The 24811-nt window shown below is 45.8% G+C and overlaps 1 protein-coding gene across 2 annotated transcripts in view; it reads left to right on the top strand.

Annotated features, from left to right (window-relative positions):
• Positions 1 to 24811, top strand: part of PLCG2 (phospholipase C gamma 2) — a 218497-nt gene that overhangs the window by 181955 nt on the left and 11731 nt on the right. For both annotated transcript variants that reach the window (XM_017888219.1, XM_017888218.1), the window contains 7 exons: positions 2521 to 2678; positions 7379 to 7481; positions 9201 to 9410; positions 10788 to 10933; positions 11820 to 11934; positions 12892 to 13059; positions 19134 to 19222. In XM_017888219.1, coding sequence (XP_017743708.1) covers positions 2521 to 2678; positions 7379 to 7481; positions 9201 to 9410; positions 10788 to 10933; positions 11820 to 11934; positions 12892 to 13059; positions 19134 to 19222 — 989 coding nt within the window. The remainder of the gene's footprint in view (positions 1 to 2520; positions 2679 to 7378; positions 7482 to 9200; positions 9411 to 10787; positions 10934 to 11819; positions 11935 to 12891; positions 13060 to 19133; positions 19223 to 24811) is intronic.

Here is a 24811-nt window from a genome sequence, read left to right as displayed (position 1 = left end):
GCGTTTCGAAGGAAAGCTGAGCTGTCAGCCTGGCTGAAACGCAGCATGGAGTTGGGAGTCTCGGGTTCTAAGCCCAGCTCTGCCTCTCTGTTGCTATGAGACCACAGACCTGTCACTTCTCTTTGAACCTCTGCTTCCTGGTTGCTCTGCTGGGGCCCAGGAAACTCAGCCCACCCATGTTGACTGTGCTGTAAGGGGACATGAAGGCGTGGCCCCGAGGCCAGGCTTGTCCAGTGGTGGCCGGGGTCTTATGTGTGCTGGGCTTCCTGGGTCTTAAGCCTGCCTGCTTTGAAGTGCGTGTGGTGCAGCTCCCATGTGAATGGACTCTGTAGCAGGCCTCCTTGTTCTGGGCAGCCCATGACCCTCCCTGGGAAGGCATGGGCATGGGTCCCTAGGACTCACGTGACAGCAGCCCCAGGAACTTCGTGCTTCTATTGCCAGTTCTCTGCTTTACACATTAACTAATTATTATTATTATTTTTTGCGATAGAGTCTCTGTCACCTAGGCTGGAGTGCAATGGTGTGATCTTGGCTCACTGCCGCCTCTGCTCCTGGATTCACGTGATTCTCCTGCCTCAGCCTGCCGAGTAGCCGGGATTATAGGCGTGTGCCACTGTGCCTGGGTAATTTTTGTATTTTTAGTAGAGACGGGGTTTTGCCATGTTGGCCTTAACTCCTGACCTCAAGTGATCTGCCTGCCTTGGCCTCCCCAGGTGCTGGGATTGCAGGCATGAGCCACCATGCCCAGCCTACTTGCCACATTTGTTACCTGCTGCTTTTCCTTTACAACGATCCAGCAGGATAGGTCGGAGAGGGAGTCTTTGCTCCCCTTAACAGATGAGAAAATCAAGGTCCTAAGTGACCACCACATGTGCTGAGGTCCTGTGTTCACTTCTGGTGCTCTCTGCATCATCTTCCCCCATCCCTGTATTTGCAGAGCAGAGGCACGTGGCTCAGTGGTTCTGAGTGGAAATCTTGGAGTCAGGTTTGAACTGAGCCTCAATTTTACTGCTACTAGCTGTGTGACCTTCCACGTGTTACTTTCTCTTAATCAGCCTCAGTTTTGCCTCCTGTAAAATGGGCCTAGCAAAAGCAGGGTGCCTGTAGTCCCAGCTACTCAGGAGGCTGAGGCGGGTGGATCCCTTGAGCCCCAGGAGTTGGAGACCAGCCTGGGTAATGCAGCAAGACCTCAAAATCTTAAAAAAAAAAAAAAAAAGATGCAGTACATATAATCTGCTTAGAATATTGTCTGGAATATAAGAGCTCAGAAATCTTAGCTACTGATACTATTTGGCAGATAAGCTTCCCTGTCATAATCTTTTCTTGTCTGTAAGATGCTTTCTCTGTGTCTAGAGAAGCCATGCCACATTTCTCTCCTAGCTTCTGGTGACTCCTTGGTGTTTTTGGCTTGTGGCTGCATTCTTCAGTCTCCACATTTGTCTGCACGTGGCTTTCTCCCTTGTGTCTGCATCTGTTTTTAAAGCCATTTAGCTGGGTGTAGTGGCTCATTCCTGTAATCCCAGCACTTTGGGAGGCCAAGGCGAGTGGATTGCTTGAGCTCAGTTCGAGACCAGCCCTGGGCAACATGGTGAAACCCCTCTCTACAAAAATCACAAAAATTAGCCAGGCTTGGTGGTGTGCACCTGTGGTCCCAGCTACCTGGGAGGCTGAGGTGGGAGGATTGCATGATCTTAGAAGGTGGAGGCTGCAGTGAGCCAAGATCGCACCACTGTGCTTCAGCCTGGGTGACAGAGTGCGACCCTGTCAAAAAAAAAAAAAAAAAGCCATTTGAATTATTTATTCTTTATATATAAAATATTATACATAACACAGAAAATTATGCACAATATCCTAAGTGAAACAATCAGTTCATAAAATTTTATGTATTGTAGGTAAACATTTTGTAAAAATACCAAGTTGCTTAGTTATATTTTAAATCTTTTTAAAATGAACGTGTATTGCTTTAGTAATTTGTAAAAAATATTTATGATGAGTGCAAAGAGCATTTTATGATTGGTCAATCAAAAAGATTTTCAATGTTTCTTTTGGTCAAGATGAACATGTGTCTATAAAGTGGACAAGAGGGTATTTTTTTCAGGTTCTCTCATGCATTTTAATGTTTTGTTTTTTTTTTCCCTGCATCTTAAGTGTCCCTTTCCTTTCTCTTACAAGGATACTAATAGTTGTTGGGTGTTGGAATTGCCCTAAATCCAAGATGATCTCATTTTGAGATCCTTAACCTAAGTACATCTGCAACAACCCTATAAGGTCCCATTCACAGGTACTGGTGACCCGACACATCTTTTTGGAGGACACTACTGAATCCCCCGCATCCCTTGAGCAGTGACGTGTGTGACGTGTACCTACCCCGATGGAAAGTAGATGTCCCCATCAATGCTAACCGCATTGATCACAGCAGTGGCGGTTGGTCCATGAGAGAAATGGCTCAGGCAGGGTGCAGTCTGGTCTTTGTGGCCCTCTAATAGGCTGACTGGGACATTTCTTACTCTCTCCCCCAAGTGAAAGCCCCACAGGGAAAAAACCAGAAGCCCTTTGTCTTTATCCTGGAGCCCAAGAAGCAGGGCGACCCTCCGGTGGAGTTTGCCACAGACAGGGTGGAGGAGCTCTTCGAGTGGTTTCAGAGCATCCGAGAGATCACCTGGAAGATTGACACCAAGGTAGGCACCTGCTCACCGGGTGCAGGTGGGCCTGCATGCTCAGGGCTCTGGTGCTCCGCTGAGGCTGTGGGTGGGTCCAGGCAGCAGGATGAACAGAGATCCAGGTGCTATTCAGAATTGGGAGAGGAGACCAGGTGGGTTCAGACAATAGGAGCACCTCTTGTTAGGGAGAGGCAGGGATAGTGGAGCTGCCCTGGGAAGGTGGGTCTGGTCGTCTGGTTCGAAACTTCAGAAGGCTGAGTGCGTGCAGCAATGCTCAGTGATGGTGTCTGTGCGGCCCTACATATCTTACCAAGGAAGTTACTGCCTTCCGCATTTTGAATAGTTTCTAAGGATCATATAAAGCAGTCTGGATCCTCCCCACAGAAAATGCTCACTGAGCTCACCTTCCTGGACCTGGAATGGGTCTGGGAACACAGCAAATCCGTGAGACACGGTTCTTGGCGGTGGAGGAACTTCCCTTCTAGATGGGAATGACCTTTTTGGGGCTGTGCTACCTGAAGTACTAGTCTCTGGCTGAAAGTGTTTTGGGAAGGTGTGAGCTTCTGGATAAGAATAGGAGGTCTGGAGCTGGGCATACTGGAGTTTGCATCCTGGCAGGGCTGGACCCTGGGCAAGCAACCACACTGCTCTGGGCCTCAGTTTCCTTGTCTGCAAAATGAGGAACCAAATTCATAACTCAAAAGTAATCACTGCCTTGTCATTATACCAGAGCGACATGGGCAATGCTCTGTCTTTGATGATGGAGTAAGGGCTGTCCTTGTGGCTGCAGAACTGGAAAGAAATTGTAGGGTTTCCCATGGACCCATTTGCTTCTAAGGTAGATCTTGACCCCAAGGGCTGATTAAAGCCTTCCTGGGGCCTCTCGTGCCTTCTGACTTCTGGCTAGCGTCAGTGAGTCTGTCCTCCAAGATACTTAGTCATCCACCAGTGGCCAGGTCATTTTTTTTTCCCCCTTGGGAGGGCCTCACATCTTGGCCAGTCCCTGGTCACGAGAGGATCGTTGTGTCCTCTTTCGGAGACTTTGCAGAGGGGGCCAGTCCATGGGTACCCTCCCTGGTGGGACATCGTCTTTCTCTGACCTAGGATCTCCTGGGGGCCTTCCCTAGGGCTCCTACTTCTTCCCATGGCTTTTCACACCACCAGCCATGGGGGAGGAACCATGAGCTTGTAGCCAGCTGTGCTGTCCGTCTGGCTTTCCCAGTGAAGCCGTCTCTTCTAGGCCCTCGAGTGCCTCTGATGCTGCAGTACAGCTCTGAGGCACAGGGGGGCGCCACAACCCTGAGGTTTATTTGAAAAATCTCCAAATAGCGTATTCCGTCTCTCTCTGCTTTGCTTTAATGGGGAAAGGTGTTATTTTCCTAGAAGGCTCTGTCTCTCCCCTGCCTTGCACCTCCTCTCCTGCTGCGTGAGGGTTTCTGAAATGAAGCTGAGCTGTTCAAGGCTGCTGTTGGCGGCCTTTGGTCTACATTCCTTCCGAATTGGTTTTTATATTTGCTGAGATTTCATGAGAATGATTTTTAAAGTTCTATTATTATATCTGAGGGGTAAAGAAAAAAACGGGACAGCAGAGTTGACGGAGTTCCCGCACTGAGCACAGCTACCCCTTTTGGGGAGCTGGTGTTGGGGGGCAAAGGAAGAAGGCCCCATTCCACTCTCGGGCAACCAGCGGCAGATAAACTGTCTGCTCACTGCCAGGACCTCTGCTTGTCCCTAAGTGCCTGCATTGTTACACGGTCTGTAGCCACCTCATTGATGGTGGAGGGCAGTCACAAAATCCTTCTAGTTAGTGGGTTTCCAGAGTCTCACCAACTGTATTGTGACTTCCCATTCTGAGATGACAGCTGCAGGCCCAGAGAGTAATTGTCATGCAGTTTTTGTGTTTTGTTTTTTTGAGACAGAGTTTCACTCTGTTGCCCAGGCTGGAGTGCAGCAGCGGGGTCTTGGTTCACTGCAGCCTCCACCTCTTGGGTTCAAGTGATTCTCCTGCCTCAGCCAACCAAGTAGCTAGGATTACAGGCGCCTATCACCATTCCCAGCCAATTTTTGTATTTTTTAGTAGAGATGGGGTTTCACCATGTTGGCCAGGCTGGTCTTGAACTCCTGACCTGAAGTGATCCGCCCACCTCAGCCTCCCAAAATGCTAGGATTACGAGCCACTGTGCCTGGCCTTGTCATGCAATTTTGAAGCAGCAGCTGGCGTTTCTTCCTGAACTGATATTGTCTTCTGCTGAGGTTGGGAGGAAACAGAAAAAGTGAAGCCCCATACCTTGCCATAGCGCTGTAGTTTTGTGTGAGGCCAACATTCCAGAATTCGACAGGCATGCCCACTCCCTCATTTTAAGCAATTCTGTTGTCATTGGAGGTGAGCTGTGCTATTTCTGGGGTTTCCTGTCTGCTGACAACCCCGTGGTGTAAACTGTGCACTAAGAGTACAAAGTCAAGTTAATTCAAGGACCAGGAGAAAACACCTGAGGTTTGGAAAAGAAACATGGCTTTGGTTTCTGTTCCAGCACTTGGCTATTGACTGCTTGGCTGACACCTTCTTTACCTGTTAGTTCATGCACTTTCCACCCACCACAGCCCTTCCAGCCTGACCCCTAGAGCTTGCTGTGTCCCCAAGGACATTCAGGAAGGATGGAAAGGGCTGACAGAAGCTGGGGGTATGTGGACAAGCTAGAGCCAGTATCAGGGGCTTAGAGTCACACTCGAAGCTGTCCTGATGATGTGGTCACAGCTGGAGCTCACGTAAAAGGCTCGTTTGCTGGTCACTGCCAAGGTCCACTTTGGCCCTGGGAATTGTCAGCACTCATGCGTGAAGGCGTTCTTACAGAAGAAATTGGGTGCCTTCACCTGCTTGTTTACAAAACATGACTTTCTGGTTGTTTGCCTAGGGGAGGTGTCTCCTGGGGCAGTATGAGTAGCTACCATGTGCCCAGAGAGTGCGAAGGCCTCTTTGTTTAATTTTTGCAATAGCCCTGTGAGGTAAGGATTCATAACGGCCTCATTTTACAGCTGAGAAAACTGAGGTACGAGGAGACTGTATGGCTTGCCCAGCTGGCACAGTCTGAGAACAGCCGGGCCGGCTTTCAAACTCACGTTCCAGTTCCCACTGTCTTAACAACTGGGTCATGTTGCCCCTCTCACCTAGTGACCACCATCACCTGAAGACTTGCTATGTGCACAGCCCTGCCATCAAGGGCCATATCTCAGTGGGGAAGTAAGGTCTGTGCACTGGCACTGAATGGCATTAATGTAGGACAGTCAGGCAAGGGACGGTGAGAAGCAGAACCCACCAGCTGAGGCAGTGAGTGATTTGGCAGGTTCCAAGAGGGCAATATCCCTTCCCAGTCCTGGCTGGAGCTAATCCACAGATTAGTTCGTTTTTACACTGCTATAAAGATATTACCCTAGACTAGGTAAGCAAGAGCAGGGAAAACTGCCTTATAAAACCAGGAGATCTTGGTGAACTCGCTGTTATCATGAGAACAGCATGGGGGAAACCGAGCCCATGATCCAGTCACCTCCCACCAGGTCTTTCCCTCAACACCTGAGGATTACAATTTAAGATGAGAGATTTGAATGGGGACACAAAGCCTAAGCACATCAGCTTCCCAGAGAAGGAATGATTTGGGCTGGGTCTAGAAGGAGGGATTTGATGGACCAGTGGGGTGAGGGTATATGGGCAGCAGGACGAGTAGTCAGGAGGGCATTGCTGTGGTTCAGTGGGAGCCGGGATAGGAAGTCTGGGTCTGGATGCAGGAGGCATTTTAGTGAGATTGTCTCCAGAACCTGGCAGCTGACGGGGTGTGAGGGACAAAGCAGAGCTGGAGCATGTGGTGGGCGGGGCAGGAGCCCACCCCGTGTTAACAGGGCTTTGGCAGCATCTGGTCTCGACACTGGCTGGCTGTGAAGGCTGAGATAAGCTACTCAACTTCTGTTAAACGGAGATAATTCTCCCTGTCAGGGTGTGGACTGACTTAGGTAGTATCCATCCAGTGCTTAGCCTGTGACGCCTAGAGCTAAGCACCCCCCAAATGGTGACCGTTATAATCTAAATATTCTCTCAAGGTCCTCCCTTGGCCAATAAAAGTCTGGTAGAATTTGGGGAGGCCCAACAGGGTTGCCTGCTTTGGGGTGAAGTGAGAAACTCATCCTTACATGCAAGGAGTTAGATTTGGCGGTGGGTCCTCTGAAGAAGGCACCTCCCGAGTCCATGGCACATAGTCTGGCCACTGGGTAGTGTGGTCCCTTGGAGAGAGCCCTGATGGGCAGAGTTGGGGAGCAGTTATGACAAAGATGCTGGGGTCCACAGAGCCCACGAGGATTTGAAGAACTAGAATTTGAGACACTCTAACAGTGTGGCTTTAGGGGAGGGGACAGGAGGCAGAGTTAAGGACAGAGGGGTGGTGACAGAGAAGAGCCCCCTTCCCCTGCCATCCTGACCTCAGCTATATTTGAGGGCTATGGCCAGGACTGAGCTGGACACCAAATCCTCGTGGAAATAGCTTTGTCAAGAATTTTGACAGAGGAAGAAATGAGAGGAGCAGGGTTGTCTTCAGGAAAGGAAAACATTCAACCATGTTAAAGATCCGAGCATGCGAGAAAGCAAAGTGGGGATGCAGGAGAAAAAACACAGGGCGAGCTGGGAAGATGGGATTTCTCAGGGGCGGGCACTAAAGACGGTGAACTCCAAACAGGAGAACAACATGAAGTACTGGGAGAAGAACCAGTCCATCGCCATCGAGCTCTCTGATCTGGTGGTCTACTGCAAACCAACCAGCAAAACCAAGGACAACTTAGGTAACATCTTCCCTAAGAATCTGCCCTATAACTGCAGTGAAAACTTCCTTCCTTTCGAGTTTGCTATTTTCAGAGAGGGCAGAGTGGGTGCATGCTCCTGTTCTTAACTGCTCCCGGGAGATGGCCTCACCTCGGGTTTGTCCTCCAGGTGAGGGAGCTGGTGGAAGCAGCTCTTTTGGTGTCTCAGTAGGAAAACCCACTGTATTAGTCCATTTTCATGCTGCCGATAAAGACATACTTGGGACTGAGTAATTTATAAGGAAAAAGAGGTTTAATGGACTCACAGTTCCACGTGGCTGGAGAGGCCTCACAATTATGGCAGAAGGTGAAAGGCACATCTTACCTGGCAGCAGATGAGAGAGAATGAGAACCAAGCAAAGGGGAAACCCCGCATAAAACCATCACATCTCGTGAGACTTACTACCACAGGAACAGTACAGGGGAAACCCCCATGATTAAATTACCTCCTACCAGGTCCCTCCCATAACACGTGGGAATTATGGGAGCTACAATTCAAGGTGAAATTTGGGTGGGGACACAGCTAAACCATATCACCCACTTAGTGGGTGGATTAGTTCTTATTGCCATTACCACAAATGTGGCTGAAAACAACATTTATTCTTGCACATTTCTGGAGGCCAGAGTCTGAAATCGGTGTCGGGGTCAACATCAGGGTGTCAGCAGGGCTGTGTTCCCTCCAGAGGGGAAAGCAATTCCTTCTTCCAGTTTCTGGGGGCTGCTGGCATTCCTTGGCTTGTGGTCACATGGGCTTCTCCTCTCCTGCTTCCCTGTTATAAGGACCCTTGTGGTGCATTAGGTCTACCTGGATATTCCAGGCTAAGTCTCCCATTTCAAGCTCCTTAATCACACCTGCAAAGTCTATTCTGCCATATCAAGTGACACATGCACAGGCTCCAGAGATTAAGGCCTGGACATCTTCAGGGGCCATTACTCAGCCCACCACAGATATAGTTAAAAAAGGGGCCTTCCACCATGTTCTGCAGGTAGCAAGTTTTTGATGATGCCGTACATATTTTTTTCTTTGGGGTGCTTCCTTATCTTTCATCTTAGAAGAGAAGACCAGCCAGACTATACTAGACCCCTGAGTTAACTTACTGGGAGGCCAGTCCCTAGGAACCTCTGTTCAGGGACAGATGTCAAAGCTCAGGACTCAGCAGGCTCAGCGTGTTGACTGCCTGCTATCCCACCACAGCTGGAGGGGAGGGAGCCAAGATGAGGCCTGTCCCTTTCCCTCTCCTTTTGTTCTCCCTTTCCCGCCCAGGCACCCACATCGCAACTCTACCTGTGGGCAGTGGCAGGTGATTCTCAGTGTGTTCATCTTGTGTCTGTGATCTCTCTGGATCTTCCACTCCCAAGATTTTCTCTCACCTAAAACCATCCCCATATTCCCTCTTCTGTAACTACTGCTTTTGTGTTTTCTTGTTCAAGGATGTTGGTAGTTTAAAAAAAAGTAAATTACAATAATTCTAGACTAAAAGGCGGTGGGAAAACTAGGTCCCTTTTTAATACCTGGAACCCCCAGAGGGCAAAAGTCCGTAGTGACACCAATTGGGACAATATCATCAGAACCCCCTGAATGTCAAAGAGGGAGATTCCTGGTTTCCTTTTATAATCGGAGCATCCAGCCATTGCACCGAACATTAAGAAAATGCAGAGATGAGACACAGAAGTAGCGTTGACCTTTTTCTCTGTGTGCAGAAAATCCTGACTTCCGAGAAATCCGCTCCTTTGTGGAGACGAAGGCTGACAGCATCAGCAGGCAGAAGCCCGTCGACCTCCTGAGGTACAATCAAAAGGGCCTGACCCGCGTCTACCCAAAGGGACAAAGAGTTGACTCTTCAAACTACGACCCCTTCCGCCTCTGGCTGTGCGGTTCTCAGATGGTGGCACTCAATTTCCAGACGGCAGGTAAAGGCAGACTGAAGGTAGTCCAGTCCCTGCAAGGTGGTGGTGGCAATCACTCCAGGCCAAGTCAGCTTGGGTCAGAGATGCCATGTGGTGTCCAGGAATGAGTGGTTTGTCTGAGGGACTGCACGGTTCAGCAGAGTGCTGGTTCGTATGAGGTCCAGCAGCTGAACGGAGGGATGAGCGGACCGAAGGGTGCTTGGCTCAGGCAGGCTTCATGATTGCAAGTAACAGAGGCTGACTTAGTCTGGCCTAAGAGAAATAGAAAATGCATTAGCTCATGTAATTAAAGCATCTTTGGAGCCCTCTTCTCCTGGCCTGTTGCTCTGGGAGGGCATTCTGCTCAGACTTTCTTCCAGAGACATTCATATGGTGGCACAACCAACATACACAGACTTCTGGACACCAAGTGGTTGCATAAATCATGGGGCTTTGTGCTTTTGTTGTTGTTATTTAAAACCTCTTTCGGGGATCTATTCATCAGTAGCCTCCTTTACATTCTTTTTGTAGCCACCTTGGATTCCATTGAATGGAACAATCATTTATTTAGCAAGTCCCCGTGTAGGCACGTGTAGGTGTTCCCCATTATTTGCGTCACAGACAGCACTGCCTTCTGTACCCTGACGTGAGCGCCATTCCACAGATGTAGGAATATGTCTGTGGGACAGAATTCTCAGAAGCGCAGGGAGGGTCCAGCAGCACTTGCATTTTGATCCACTTTGCCCTGAAGAAACCACTGAAGATGTGCCTGCAGGTGTGCCTGAGCTAAGCCACGCTGCCAGACTGCCCTCCAGAGAGCTTGTGGGCGGAGATGCAAATAGGTGGAGGTTGGAGTCCACTCTTTGTATAACTTCACTGAGTTTCGTTGAACTTGTTGGCGTTTGCACAACTGAGAGGTGAACACTGACATACTGTAGTCCATTAGAGGTTCTTCTTGTGACATTAACCAGTTTTTCTCTTATTTAAGGAGCAGTGACTTTTCTTTTCTGCAAAGTGTTTGTGCTTCTTACCCGACGTATCTATGCAGTAGGTATTTATAGCATAGATGTATCAGAACTAAGAGGTTAAAAATTTATATTCATGTATTTGTCATTTGAATTAAAATAGCCTATGCAATTTGTTTCTACATAGATACTTTTCACTAGTTTGAATCTTTTCTTTTGATTCGGGATTTTGTGACATACTTGGAAAGGTGTTCCCCAGTCTGGGATTTTGTTGTCTAGAAACCCTATATTTTCTTCAAGTGAGATACTTACTTTAATAGCTGCCTCACATTCATGTTGGGAAAAGGTGTAATTCATTCCCCACCTAGGAACTCCTGGCCTAGGAGGCTAGCATGTTCATGCCTGACTCACAGCAGGCCTTCACTTTCCTTCCCAGATAAGTTCATGCAGATGAATCACGCGCTGTTTTCTCTCAATGGGCGCACGGGCTACGTTCTGCAGCCTGAGAGCATGAGGACAGAGAAATATGACCCAATGCCACCCGAGTCCCAGAGGAAGATCCTGATGACACTGACGGTCAAGGTAAAGCCAGCCCTCCCTTCCTGCCAGGGGAGCCAGCTGCCCTCCCTGGGGGCTGGGCCGACGCTGCCTTGAGAGCGGGGAACCCATGGCTAGGAAGGCTTGTTGTCTTGTTTAAACTAAACTACCCACATTCAGGCAGTGTGTGAGGATCTTTTTCTTACAGTATACTCCACGGTCGTTTGGGAGAAGAGGAAAGGGAGGGGAAACCTCAAACCCACTTCCCCTTGTCGTCTGTGGGGGTGAGGTGTGACCCTGTCTTTCTGGGGTCTCGGTGAGGTCAGCCTCTGGCTGGAAAGAGAAAGAAAACATGGGAAACAGCCATTTGGTCTTAATGGAGACATTTTTTTCCTTACTTTGTCCAGTTCCAGGGCTTGTTAAAATTCATCTGATTTTCAGAGAAAGTGCTGTTACTTTGTAAGAATTTTTGAAAAGTAGAGAAATGAATTGCATTTCTCATGAAATTAAGGGCGGTGCGGGGAAGAAGCATATGTAAACACAGGCCTTTAAGTAAACTGCAGTTACAAAAAGAATGCCACGTTGTCCCTCAGCCTTTCCTGGGGGTGGGGAGATCCAGTGATTAAGCTCTGCCTTGATCAGAGGCACCTACTTGGGCATGGATGTGCATGCATGAGCTCAGGTGAGTTTTACCTGTTGAGTCAGGTGGCCTATGGGGCTGAGACCCAGGCTGATGCTGAGGAACTGTGGGATATACCACAGTCCACCTTCATCCACCGCAGAAGGTTGCTCTGGCTTCTCCAGTGAATTTGGGAAAATTAGGGCTGGCATTGAACTCATCCAGTGTCACTCTAGAACCCAGTCGCAATCCATGCTAGGCTGTTTGTTCAGGACCCCAGGAGGGTTCCAATGCTTCCCTTCGGTGTCCCAGGTTCTCGGTGCTCGCCATCTCCCCAAACTTGGACGAAGTATTGCCTGTCCCTTTGTAGAGGTAGAGATCTGTGGCGCCGACTATGACAACAACAAGTTCAAGACGACGGTTGTGAGTAAGTCGCCTTGGCCCCTCTGCTTTGAAACGTCCGGCCAGTGACTCCTTTGTGGGAGTGCTCTTCATGGGGTATTTTGCAATGCACTTTAGTGGTCCAAGGTTTTCTTTCCTCCCTCTTGCCCATGTGGCTCAGCTTGAGGAGGGGATACAAAGGGCCACTTTATTAAATCCTTAGACCTTCCCCCAGTGCTGTTTGCCTGCCTGTAACTCAAGTCTGGAATCCTAGGTGAGGCCCTGACACTAGGTTCGTCCTCTTTGTGCAACAGCCCAATCTGATTGATCTACTGAGTCAAAGGCCAAGAGGCAGAGACACGGAGAGAGGGGGTGAACCTACATGGCTGACCTGACCAGAGGATCAGCCTAACCTGGGGGAGCGTAGCCCCTAGAGGGCAGGAGGAATGCTTGCTCTTCCAGGAAAAGCCAGGAGGGAACCGCGAATGGTGGGCCTTCTAAGGCACAGGAACCTTGCCCCTGGTAAAAAGTAGCCGAATGAACAACTCAGATGCTGACCGAGTAAACTGGCATTTTTGGAGAGTTGCAGGATTGCTGCTTGCTTGCTCTGTGAGGCTTGGGCTCTCACCTGCTAGCTGTAGAATCCCCTGCTGGTGGATGTGGCTTGCAGGCTCTCTTCTCCTCTTTCATCTTTTCCAAATTCCACCTTCCTGCTCTGCGAACACCTCCCCTCTTCCCTTCTCCCCCATCCTGGGGAGGGGAGATGGGAGGTGGTCTCCTTGCTCTGCTCACCAAGGGACCAGCCTGCAACAGCAGCTTCAAGGATTGCTCAAGGTGGGGTGGGGGAGTGAAGAAAATTACTCAGATTTTCTTAGATCTTGGCATAGATGCATATTTATTTACATGGTTGCTAAGGGGATTCACAGCTGAAGGATGCAGAGATTGTCTTACCAGAAGGGGGCAGCTCCAAGGCGGCCTCTAATGAGCTTTGATCTCCTTCCAGATGATAATGGCCTCAGCCCTATCTGGGCTCCAACACAGGAGAAGGTGACATTTGAAATTTATGACCCAAACCTGGCATTTCTGCGCTTTGTGGTTTACGAAGAAGATATGTTCAGTGATCCCAACTTTCTTGCTCATGCCACTTACCCCATTAAAGCAATCAAATCAGGTAAGAGGCATTTTAATTAAGATGTTCAATCTGGGCTGGCATTGTACTTTGGTTTGGCTGCTGGCTTCAGAAAGAATGAAAAATCATTTTTCCTGGTTTGGATGGAATCACTGTAAAACCGACTGGGTGGCTTGGAGAGCTGGTGCACGTACAGCCTGTCATGTAGCACACAGGTGGGAGGAAGCGGGTGACAGGGGAGGCTATGCCCCTCGAAGTGGGATGTCTACATGCAAAATTGGATTGTTAGTGGATCGTCAACCTGGCACTGCAGTTTGATTTCATTTTGTAATATTATACACGGTTTGCTTCTCCCTAGCCAGGGCTAAGTCTGGGTTGATCTCCCTCCTGCTCTCTGGCTGGCAGTGTGAGAGGGTGGCAAGGGAGAGACCTTTGGCATCTTGGGAGGGGGAGTTACAATCTCGAGAGTCCAACTCCCCAAATCCTTCAGAATTCACCTTCCTCTTGGGCGGGTTAATTTACTTCTTTGAATTGTTAGTTTTCTTCCCTGCTGAAGAAAACACAAAACCCCTTCATGGTATGAGGAGGGTCATTTCGTATTTTTCTGCAACCAAGCCAAGCTGGGTCATACGACCAGCTCTTAAGAACACTGTTGAATTCCAGATGACTGAGCCCCTCCTGCACGGCGGAGAGAGACACCTCCAGGTGAGGGGATTTGGGACCCTGCTGCTTCTAGAGCCAGTCGTTTACAAAAACAAACCGGCTCTCCTTAGTTTCTATATATTTACTTTCCCACCGGATTTGAGGTATAATGTTTGTCAAATAGGCCCTTCCTTGCTGGATGTTGAATTTCCTTCTTCCTCTTCCTTTAGTATTTCTGATGCATGGTGCATGAGATCATAGATTCTTCCGGATTCCTCAAGAGGTCACTGTTCCCTTGTTTTCTGAGGATCATTTTTCAAGAGAAAGATGACTGTCATTTTAGTTACTTATATAAAATACAGTCTTTTGATGTTGTTTGGAAACCTGGGGCTCAACGAAGAGCTGAATTGGATCCTTTTTGTTTTCAGACATTCCCTCAACCTCCACCTTTCTTAGTATAATATCATAAACCTGACCATTTCTGCTACTGGGCAGGAGCCCAATTTCTGAGCAGCAGGCATGCTAGAAAATCCAGGTGCTGGCCGGGCACGGTGGCTCACACCTGTAATCCTAGCTACTTGGGAGGCTGAGGTTGCACCACTGCACTCCGGCCTAGGTGACAGAGCAAGACTCAAAAGAAAATGCAGGTTCCTGGACCCACCACAGGGTGCTGCGTCAGCCGAGGATGGGGCCCAGGAGCGTGCATCTTTAGGCAGCTCCCCAGGTGGTCCTTGGATGGCACTTTGAGAAAACCAAACTGTGTCAAGGCAGCCTATCTTACCATTGAGGAAATGAATTCCTCAGCAAGTTAAGACTTTGGGAAAATGTTTAAACTTTGATTTTTTTTTTTTTTTTTTTTTTTTAGCACTCTAGAAATGTTCATTTTCATGAATATTGCTACTCTAGCAATAAATAATAAGTATTCATCTGTAAGAGGCCTGATATTTGGCAACCCTTCTGGGTTAACTCACCCACACTATAAACTACCTTTTTTTTTTTTTTTTTTTTTTTTAAGAGAGAGTCTTGCTCTGTCGCTCAGGCTGGAGTGCAGTGGGTGATCTCAGCTCACTGTAACCTCTGCCTCAGTCTCCTGTGTAGCTGGGACTCCAGGTGCACACTACCACATCTGGCTAATTTTTGTATTTTTAGTAGAGATGGAGTTTTGCCATGTTGGTCAGAAAAAAAGTGATGAGATTACGGCATGAGCCACTGTGTCTGGCCTGTGAACTACTTTGAACCCAGCACTGAGGCTGATTCCTTAATTTGCTTCTTTTAGATTAGTCTAATAAGGCGTAGGAATGCAACCAATTCTTCTGGTGCAGGAAGTATAGCTTCTGGTACATCTTTAGCTTCCTAGCGTTGATGCTGTAACAGACTTCTTGTTATGGTAACTGCCTGCCAGTTCCTCTACTGGACTCATCCAGGTAGCTGTGCTGAAACCCCCTGGTTACCCTGACATCGTCTTGAAGGATGAAGGCCATGACCCTCATAACCCCTCCCAGTGCCTTGCAGAGATGTCAGAGTTGATGATAAAACCTCCTTACCTTACTGGGCATCAAAGTGTGTCAATTCATCTGCAGAATGCAATGACTTAGCTTGGAGATTTAGAAAAAACAAAGGTCAAAACCTCAAGGGAGATTAAAAATGTGACCTCATCCTCCCCCGACTGTGAGATACTCTCAGCAGGGACCTTTCCTCGCTCCTTTCTAGCGCCTAGCAGTGCCTGGCACATCCATATTCATGGGAGGAATGAAATAGAGTGAACAGAAGGCATTGAGGGGCTTCCAAACTCAAAAAATAAACTTCGCCCATTGTCATTAGAGATGCACTTAAGCTTTTAAACCAGCTGGAGCGCAGGAAGGAAAGAAGCAGCCTTTATTGTGTTAGGTACCTTAAACTTTCTCTTTTAATCCTCACAGTAATCCTGTGAAAGGGGTTTTATCTTTGGTTTTAAAATTCTGAGCACTTTGAGGCCTAGAAACTATGACTTAATGTGCTCAAGGTCACACACCTGTAGGACCAGAGCTGAGATTCAAACCCAGGAATGTCTAATTTCGAACCCCGTGTTCCTCCTCTGCAGGCTGCCCTCTCACTGGGCCCTCAAAGCCCGAAGCATTGATCTTACTTTAAAACGTGTCTGTATTTCCCTTTCCCCTGTGAAATGACTAGAAATAAGAAGAAAAATGATTCTGTTTTGGGTGAAATTGGGAAACACCTTTGAGCAGACTCCAGTATACAAGGAGGGCTGCCCAGTGCGTAAAAATGGGACTTGGGCAGTGAGAGAAGTTACACAGAGCTGGAGATAGCTGGCCATGGGGGCAGAGCTCAAGTCTCTGATTTAAGAGGCACTTGCCTAGTGTCAGATAGTACTGTCTGGCCTGGAACCATGCTATTGGAGTATACAGGCTACCTGATAGCCTCTCGGAACGCCATGGAGCCGTCATTCCAGTTCATCCTAACAGTCAATCAGCAGCTAGACTGTATTAGTCCGTTCTCACACTGCTATAAAGACATACTTGAGACTGGGTAATTTATGAAGAAAAGAGGTTTGATTGACTCACAGTTCTGCAGGCTGTACAGGCTTTTGTTTCTGGGGAGGCCTCAGGAAATTTGCAATCCTGGTACGAGGGGAAACCAGCACATATTTACATGGCCAGAAGGAGGAAAAGAGAGCGAGTGAAGGGGGAGGTACTACACACTTTTAAACAACCCCATCTCATGAGAACTCACTATCATGAGATCAGCAAGTGGGAAGTCCACCCCCATGATCCAGTCACCTCCCATCAGGCCCCAGCTCCAACACTGGGGATCCCAATTCAACATGAGATTTGGGTGGGGACACAGAGCCAAACCATAACATAGACTTAATTCTTCCCCACTGTCCACAGATTAGCTCATTAGAGATGCAGAATCTCAGGCTTCACCCCAGACTTCCCAAGTCAGAATCTGCATTTTAACAAGATTCACAGGTGATTCATATTTGCATTAATGTTGGTCTGTCACTGGGCTAGACTGCAAGAATTCTGTGAGGCTTGGTCAAGGCAAAAAACAAACTAGCAACAAAAATCACATTGTATCCGTAGGGAAAAAATAGGTCAGAAGACTTCTTCACAGCAGTATATTCAATGAGAGCAGTGTCCCCAAAACCCTACCAGGAAAAGAGTGGGTATAAAATATTCAGATTTTATACCCACTCAAACTGTCATTCAACTATAAAATCAAAGGACGGATGCTCTCAAACATGCACAGCTCAGGAATTCTGTGTCCCATGGGCTCATTTTGAAGAGAACAAAAGAGGACACATTTAGCCAATGAAGGCATCCACAGAGTTCAGTAAGATGATGAGCATCGAGCCATTAAAAAATAGGAATCTGTACATTTCCTTATGTATAAAATTGTGTATCAGAAGACGAACACTGTAAACCAATACTGAGCTATGGGTGGCGAGATGCATGCTGGGGAAAGTATAATGATGTCTTTGTCATACTTTGAATTGTATACATAAATAAGATGGATTGATGGGTGGATAAATACATGACAAAACAAGCACAGTCGGCCCTCTGGATCTGTGGACTCAACCAGCCAAGCTTGGATTGAAAATATTTTTGAAAACGTTATGTATCAAACATATACAGACTTTTTTCTTATTCCTTAATACAGTATAACAGTTACACAGTATTTGTATTGTCTTGGATATTAAAATGATCTAGAGATAAAATATATGGGAGGATGTGCATAGGTTATATGCAAATACTACATCATTTAATTATTTAGAGACAGGGTCTTCCTCTGTCACTGAGGCTGAAATTCAGTGGTGTCACACCACTATGATCATCATAGCTCACGGCAGCTTCAGACTCCTCGGCTCAAGCAATCCTCCTGCCTTAGTCTCCCTAGTAGCTGGGACTACAGGTGTGCATCACCGTGCCCAGCTAAATTTTTTATTTTATTTTTTGTAGAGATGGGGTCTTGCTATGTTGCCTAGGCTAGTCTTGAACTCCTGGCTTCAAGTGATCCTCCTGCCTTGCCCTCCCCAATTGCCAGGATTACAGGCATGAGCCACCATACTTGGCCAACTATGTCATTTCATATCAGGAACTTGAGCATCCAAGGATTTTGGTATCTGGGGAAGTCCTGAATGAGTCCTCCATAGATATCAAGGGGACAACTGTAGAGTGAAAGTTTCATACAATCTAGGTGGTGGGTATACAAGTGTTCTTTGTAATACTTTTTTAGTGTTGCTGTATGTTTAAGAATTTTATATTAAAATGCCAGAAAAACATAAGCCTCTCTTTGTGGGAGAATTATGGTTACAAAATGGAATGCAAATATTATACACCATGTCCATACAGAAATCATACACCTTAGGGGTGTAAAAGGAGAAGTTGGGGGAAGAAAAGGAGAAAAGGTACAGGTTTGTGTAAGTATGCGACTTTCCTCTTCATAAGCAGTGGAAAGGGATTCAATGGATATTGTTTGAAGGTGATAAATGAACTGAGAGTATAAAATGTTCCAAGAGAAATAAGCCCAAAATCTGAATGGTGGAAGGCACAGAGGAAACAGTGGGAGGGTCCTATTTTGGGCATTGCTTGTCTTGGAGAATCAGTAGATATGATATAAATGCTTTCAAGACAAACTAGGACCACAGAAACAATCTCTAAGATACAATGCTAACTGGTAAGGCACTCTCATTTGTGATTTAAAAGCAACTCAAACATATGCATAGGCAATCTTGGGAAAGATACTGTTAACAATGGTTCCTTTTAGGACAGAGAGGAGGATTGGGTGGGAGTGACAGTTCTGTTTTAGCCCTGTGTTCTTTTATACTAAATTAAAAGAAGCCAGCAAACCAACCTTTGAGATGTGTTGCCTTAAACATGACTGAATGGGGTGGGGTGGGGAAGATTCAGCTCCAACTCGCCCCACCCTTCAGCCCTAAATAAAAATAAACATTTAAATGACTGTCAAACATAGGTCCTACTTGTAAACAGGGAATGGCTTTCGGAGGAGGAAGATCAATACTGCTATGAACTACTAAGGGACAGAAAGATTTCCTCCCATTGGAAATCTTTAAAGATAAAACACACTCCCTGGTCCTGTGCTTTCTAAGGCTCTAAGTGGAGGAAATGGATGAGGATTCACTACTCTTTTGGTCTCAGGAGTATTTAAGGAATTGAACCACAGCTGCAACCACTACACTCAATGTGGAATGTTCTGTGGGTTTTAATTTCTTCTGAGTGATGGTAGATGTTTTTAAACTTGCTTCCCTGTATGGACCAGTCAGTCATAGCTGTTGGCCTGTATCCCTAACCATCAGGATAGGACCTCCGGCTTCCACAAAGTCAGCCCCCAGCAGGGGGCACTGACTTCTCTTCTCTTTGAACTAGGCCTGTGATCCCTGGGCATCCTCCAAAAAAATCTAAGGTCTGTCATTAATTACCTGCCTTTGCATTTTCCTCCTTGTTCTGCTTCAGGATTCAGGTCTGTTCCTCTGAAGAATGGGTACAGCGAGGACATAGAGCTGGCTTCCCTCCTGGTTTTCTGTGAGATGCGGCCAGTCCTGGTGAGTGGAGATACGCCAGTAAGGGTTCCCTGAGCTATGCCTGCTGGTGGGGGTAGAAATGGCCTATGAATACCATTGGCTGAGGGACTTAAGCCCATTGAGAATTATCTAGCCCAAGCATGAGACATCATACAAGAATTCCTTTTTGCGAATTCCCCAGAGTTTCCTGGGTTTTCCCTCCCAGCATCCTCCTTTCTTGGAGAATGCTGTGTGATTCTGCGTAGGCAGTGAAGGAAAGGGTGCTGGTACTTGTAAGTTCCTCATAGTTTCATTTCAGCAAGAGCCAGGCCAGATGATGCCTTCCTAGATAGACTCATCCTTTCTGGATGCTTTTTTGGTGCCAGTGGGTCTTTAGGAATCCTGTCAAAAAGTCTGATAGCCTCCAGTGAGGGCCTGTCTTGGCCTGTCCTGGGGACAAAAATGCATGAACCCCAACTTCTCTCTAGAGAAGACTGAAGCAGATTTCCTTCCTGGTTCTTTTGATTTTCCCAGGCCTTGAAGATACTGAGTCTCTCCTTTGATTAATCAGTTTGGATAGGCTTGGTCTTGAGCTATATTTAAAAATGTGGCAAGTTTGCTCAGGATGAAGGGTTAGGAATGGAGCTCCCTGCTGTGTGGAGTCAGGGCTCGGGTTTGGGTAGATGACTGGGTATTTACTTACTGTGATTCTGGAGCTCCAGAGACTCGATGATGGCCTCTCTCATAGGCTCAGACCCACATATCAGGCCTATGTTTTTGCAGTGCCTGACCTGTAGGCAGTACCATCTCCCAGGATCTTTTCATTCCCCCTACTGCAGAACCACAAAGCTCCACATGGGCTAAAGCTCGACATGGGCTGAGTGAGTTCTGTGGTCAGATTCTCTCTGGCTGACCTAAAAAACTGTAGTTCTGAATCTCAGTGGGTTGATGTGGGCTTGGTTAGTACCCCCCAATACCCATCTTGTTTTCTCATTTTGGTTGTTTTCCAGATAGAGAAATCAGGGTCTGTAATTTGGCTATAAAAACTAAACAGGGATATTCAGACCTTTGAACAGCCATAACAACAGTCCATGCAATAAAAATTCATGAACTTGACTCAGAGGAGGGAATATTAGGCTTTTCTGCATAGCCATTTCCCTATGTGCAGCTTTTGCAACTTTGATAGTTTTCCACCCCCAGAGCATTTTTAGGAGCACTGAGATGAAAGAAGATGCAATAAGGGAAGACCCAGGCACGGTAGCTCAGGTCTGTAATCCCAGCACTTTGGGAGGCTGAGACAGGAGGATAGCTCAAGCCTGGGTGGCAGAGGTTGCACTGAGCTGAGACTGTGCCACTGTACTCCAGCCCGGGTGACAGAGTGAGACCCTGTCTCAAGGAAAAAAAAATAAGGGAAGAAAGAGCAGGAAAAACTGCTGAGAGACTTAAAAAGCACAGCTGTTAGGGACCGAAGAACCTGAGACAGTCTCACTTTTCAATGGCCTAAAATAAACTTCACCAGCATTTAAATGACTGTGTGAGTCTTCCATCAAGTAGAATGACCATAAATGAATCACACCCCAAGCCGAGCATTTAGATGGAATCCATTTACAAACAAGGCGATCATGCACAGCTTTAGGTGAGTACCCTTTTCCTCCTTTATGCCAGAATTCTTTCCTTAGGATCAATACTCAGATATAGAATTAGTGGGATCAATTAATTTAGCTGAATGGTAAAACTATAAAACCTGGGCTTTAGCAGAAGCCTTAAACCAGTGAGCACGAAGACCCTTTGCTTAGTTAAGCTTATCCCTTCCCAGCTCACCAAAGGATCTGGGATTTGCACATCTGTTGCCTGGGGAAAGGGAACCGGTGCTGTTCTCTCTATACATAAAACCCCTCTGCAGACACGTCACAGAAAAGTCAAGTGATAAAAATGGTTTTAGATGGTGGTAGGGCAGCATTTGCCTAGGCTCGCTGCTTTGCAAGGCTGCTGTAAACAACCGGAAACATCATAAATAATTTAAGTGATTAGGTATCACCAGCAGCAGAGAAAATTAGTATATTTAAAAGAAAATTGTGTTGAGGCAGATTTGACTTCCTTGATGAGGGAAGCTTAATGCCGGGGCTGCCACTGTAGGGAGTCAGGGGCGTTGTGTGGGGTTCTAAATGGAAAGTCAATGCTCGCAAATCTTCTTTCTGAAAGTGTTCTTTAGTTCAGCTGCTAGCTCTTGAGATTTCATTTAATTCCACATCTGTCACCTGGTTTTGTGCCACTCACAGGTGCAGCTTGGCATTTCTGTCCACACTGGGATAAGAAGTCGCTCTTGGAAGCCGAGCTGAATTGCATTCGGTAGACCTGGGCTTTCTCCTTAATGCCCACGGTCATACCTTTTATTTATCACCACATCCTCTGGAAGCCAGGGAGAAACTCTGGTAAACAACCTCAAGGCAGCGTTTTCTGAGCAAATGATTGATCCAGTAAGGGCTAAAATGGAGTTTACTCATAAAACATTTGCTGAGATAGAGTTTACAGCCCCAGAAAACTGTCAATAAGCACTTTAAACACCTTCTGAAGAAGCCATTTACATGTCACAATTACTTTATCAAGTCGCAGTCCTTTACTTTGTTAGCAGTATGTTTAGTTTATAAAGAGTATTTTCAGCACCATTTTATTACCTACTGTATTTTAAGATGTAAGGAAAGGAAGGTGGGGGAGTTGAAAAGAGTCCTCACAAACAGCCTGTATCTAACCACCGTTACCATCTTGGTAGATTTCCATTGCCTTACGATTTTTTGTATATGATATTTCCATAGTCAGATTCATACAGGTGCCCTTTTCTACTTCACTGACGACTTTAAATGATTTTCAAAGCCATTGATGCCTGTTTCATCACGTGTGGGTCCCTAATTCACTTATTCTCCTACTAATGGAGAGTTAAGTCATTGGCAGTTTTTTACTTTATAAATAATATAGGTCTTCATGTAACATTTTCTGATTAAAAATTATTTCCCAAGGCTAGATATTTAGCAATGGAATAATAAATCAAAGAAAAAAGGACCATGTATTTTTACCTGCATGTCAAATTGTTCTCTGAAAGTAAATAGTTTCTCTTAAGTTGATGTATTACATCCAATCTTGCCATTAACTGGAATAGGACTTCACTGGAATGATTTAACATGGTGAGATCCTGAAGAATGGGACTGGGGAAAATAGGAAAGCTTAATTATCCATTATCTTCCCTGGGCAAACCGGCCATTTCTGGAGGGCACACTTGAGAAAACTGGTTGCCCCAGGACCTGTTTAGTACTGATCCTGGGTGAACTGGGTTCTGTTTTGTGCTGGGTAGGAGCTACAGTGCAAGGGGTACAGAAGCCCTTCCTTAGAGTGAAAGAAAACCCAGGATGCTGTTAACTAGATTAAGGCTTATCCTAGATCAGATGCCTGAATCCCTTTGTAGAAGAGTGCACACTTTAGAATCCTGGAGGTCCAGGACTGGGAGCTGCACTCTGGCACTGAGCTGGTCCTGGTTTTTGAGGTTGGGAAATATTTCCTCACACTTGGGGAGAACTTGGGGGACACAAAGGCCTGCCTTATGCCTCATCAGCTAAAGCTGGTCAGTTTGCCCAGTGCTGGCTCCAAAGAGCAAAAACTGCTGTGTTTACCATCCATGACCCAACAGTTTGACATGACTACTGAACAGACAAAACCATGAGCATGCAGTGGAAAAAGAGGACAGACTAAGGTACGCACCTGGAACAGGTGGCTGGCAGTTGAAACTGAGCCAATGGAAGCCTCAGATGATGAGAATTGTAACACATAACTCATAGGATCTTTCAAAGACATCCAAATGGAGAATTCAAAGACAAGACCTGATTTGTTGAATTAAAACATTCGGTATGTAAAGAGATCTGCATTAGTGACCCCAAAGATAATGTGAAGGAAATGTTTCACAATCTAGGGCAACCCCACCATGAGATGGAAAGAAAGGAAAAGGTGGGCTGGGAGGACAGATGCCAAGGACCTAATATGAAAGCATGTCCCAAAGGACAAAGTGAAACAGATGGTGCAAAGCTATTAATGAAACAGCGAATAAAGGAAGTGTTTCTCTGATCTGCTGTTTGTGAGGGCCCACTTGGTTGCCCCACTGGGATGAATAGAAAATACATCCATACCCTTAGTAATATTTTAGTAAAAATGTTAAATTCCAAGGAAAAATTTAAAAACCTGGACTTGCAACACACTAGTTGTGTATAAAGGAACTGTATAAGTCTAATATCTGACTTGTCCTCTTTGGCGCTGAAAACTAAAGAACTCCCCAAAGGGGTAGAATGTGGACTAGGAAGACAGAATAATTCAGTGTCCAGCCCCCAACATGTCAAGGAATTTCAAAATATGCAATATTTTAGATATGTATCCTACTCAAGGGAAATCTTGAGGCAGCCCTGAATCAATGATATTTTAGTCAGAAGAGAAACTTTTAGATAGGGAGGTGAAGAGAGGGAAACCAGTGGATAATTAATTTTGCAGTACAATTACATCTTCCAGGAGGATGACAGTGTGATTAAAATTTTGTCATGGTAAATATTAAACAAGAATTTTTGAATTGGAAGAAATATACCATAATGAAAAATGCTAATCAAAAGCTGAAAAATAATCAAGTATCGACAAAGCACAGGCACGGAAAGGTAAAAATAAAGGTATCCTAAAGGGTATTTCAACTTTGATGACTAGGGAATCAGACAATAAATAAACTATACTGCAGAGGGAGAGTTAATGCTACATTTGATATTAAAGGAAACTGTGATTTTAGTTAGCATTGTTAAACTGAGGGTAACCACTGTCAGAATTGAAAAGCAGAGAAGAAATTAGGAAAAAAGGAGATCAACATAAACTTCACAAAGAGAATAAAAATAAGGTAAAGAATCAGAAGAAATTAAAGCAAAGTAAAATGTATTTAAGTGAAATGGATAAGAACTTACATTTAATTTGGTGAATAGGCTGAATCCTCCTATTAGAAAATAAATGTAACTGCAATGTTTATAAGAATAGGCCTAAAGGCAAGGTAAATAAAACAAATAGGAATGGATGGAAGAGTTACTGGGAAAATTGGGAAGGAAAAGTTAACATCAAACTAGAATTTAGGATCAGAAGTACTACAGTGTATTAAGATGAACAGTATGTAATGATAAACTGCTTGTTTTCTAAAGGGATATAAAAGTCATTAGCAAATAGCATACCACCTACGTATATAAAACAAAAGTTCCTACAAAGACAACTGTATAAAGAAAAAATCTTTCAGAATTTGGAGAGTCTAGTATATAGGAAATCAGCGAAGATATAACATCAAAATAATTTGGCTTAAGAAATATACAACGTTGTGTCCTACAAATGGCTAATATATACTATTTTCTTCTATTTCTCAAACTTTATAAATTTGATTGCATCCTTTCTTAGAAAACCTTAACACTTTAAAAAAAATCATAATTTCATAGGTCATTGGCTATAACTTGACAAGATTCGAAAGATATAAAAAGATGGTAAAATTATTCACGATTTGAAGATAATAATTTTCTAAATATAGTAAAACAAGTAAATGACCTAAAAGTAAAACATTTATGCCATAGTTACATT

Source organism: Rhinopithecus bieti, unplaced genomic scaffold, assembly GCF_001698545.2.
Source record: "Rhinopithecus bieti isolate Rb0 unplaced genomic scaffold, ASM169854v2 scaffold_17826, whole genome shotgun sequence".
In the NCBI taxonomy this organism is placed as follows: Eukaryota; Metazoa; Chordata; class Mammalia; order Primates; family Cercopithecidae; genus Rhinopithecus; species Rhinopithecus bieti.
The sequence above is the reverse complement of the archived record's forward strand: the minus strand, read 5'-3'. Positions and strand labels throughout refer to the sequence as shown.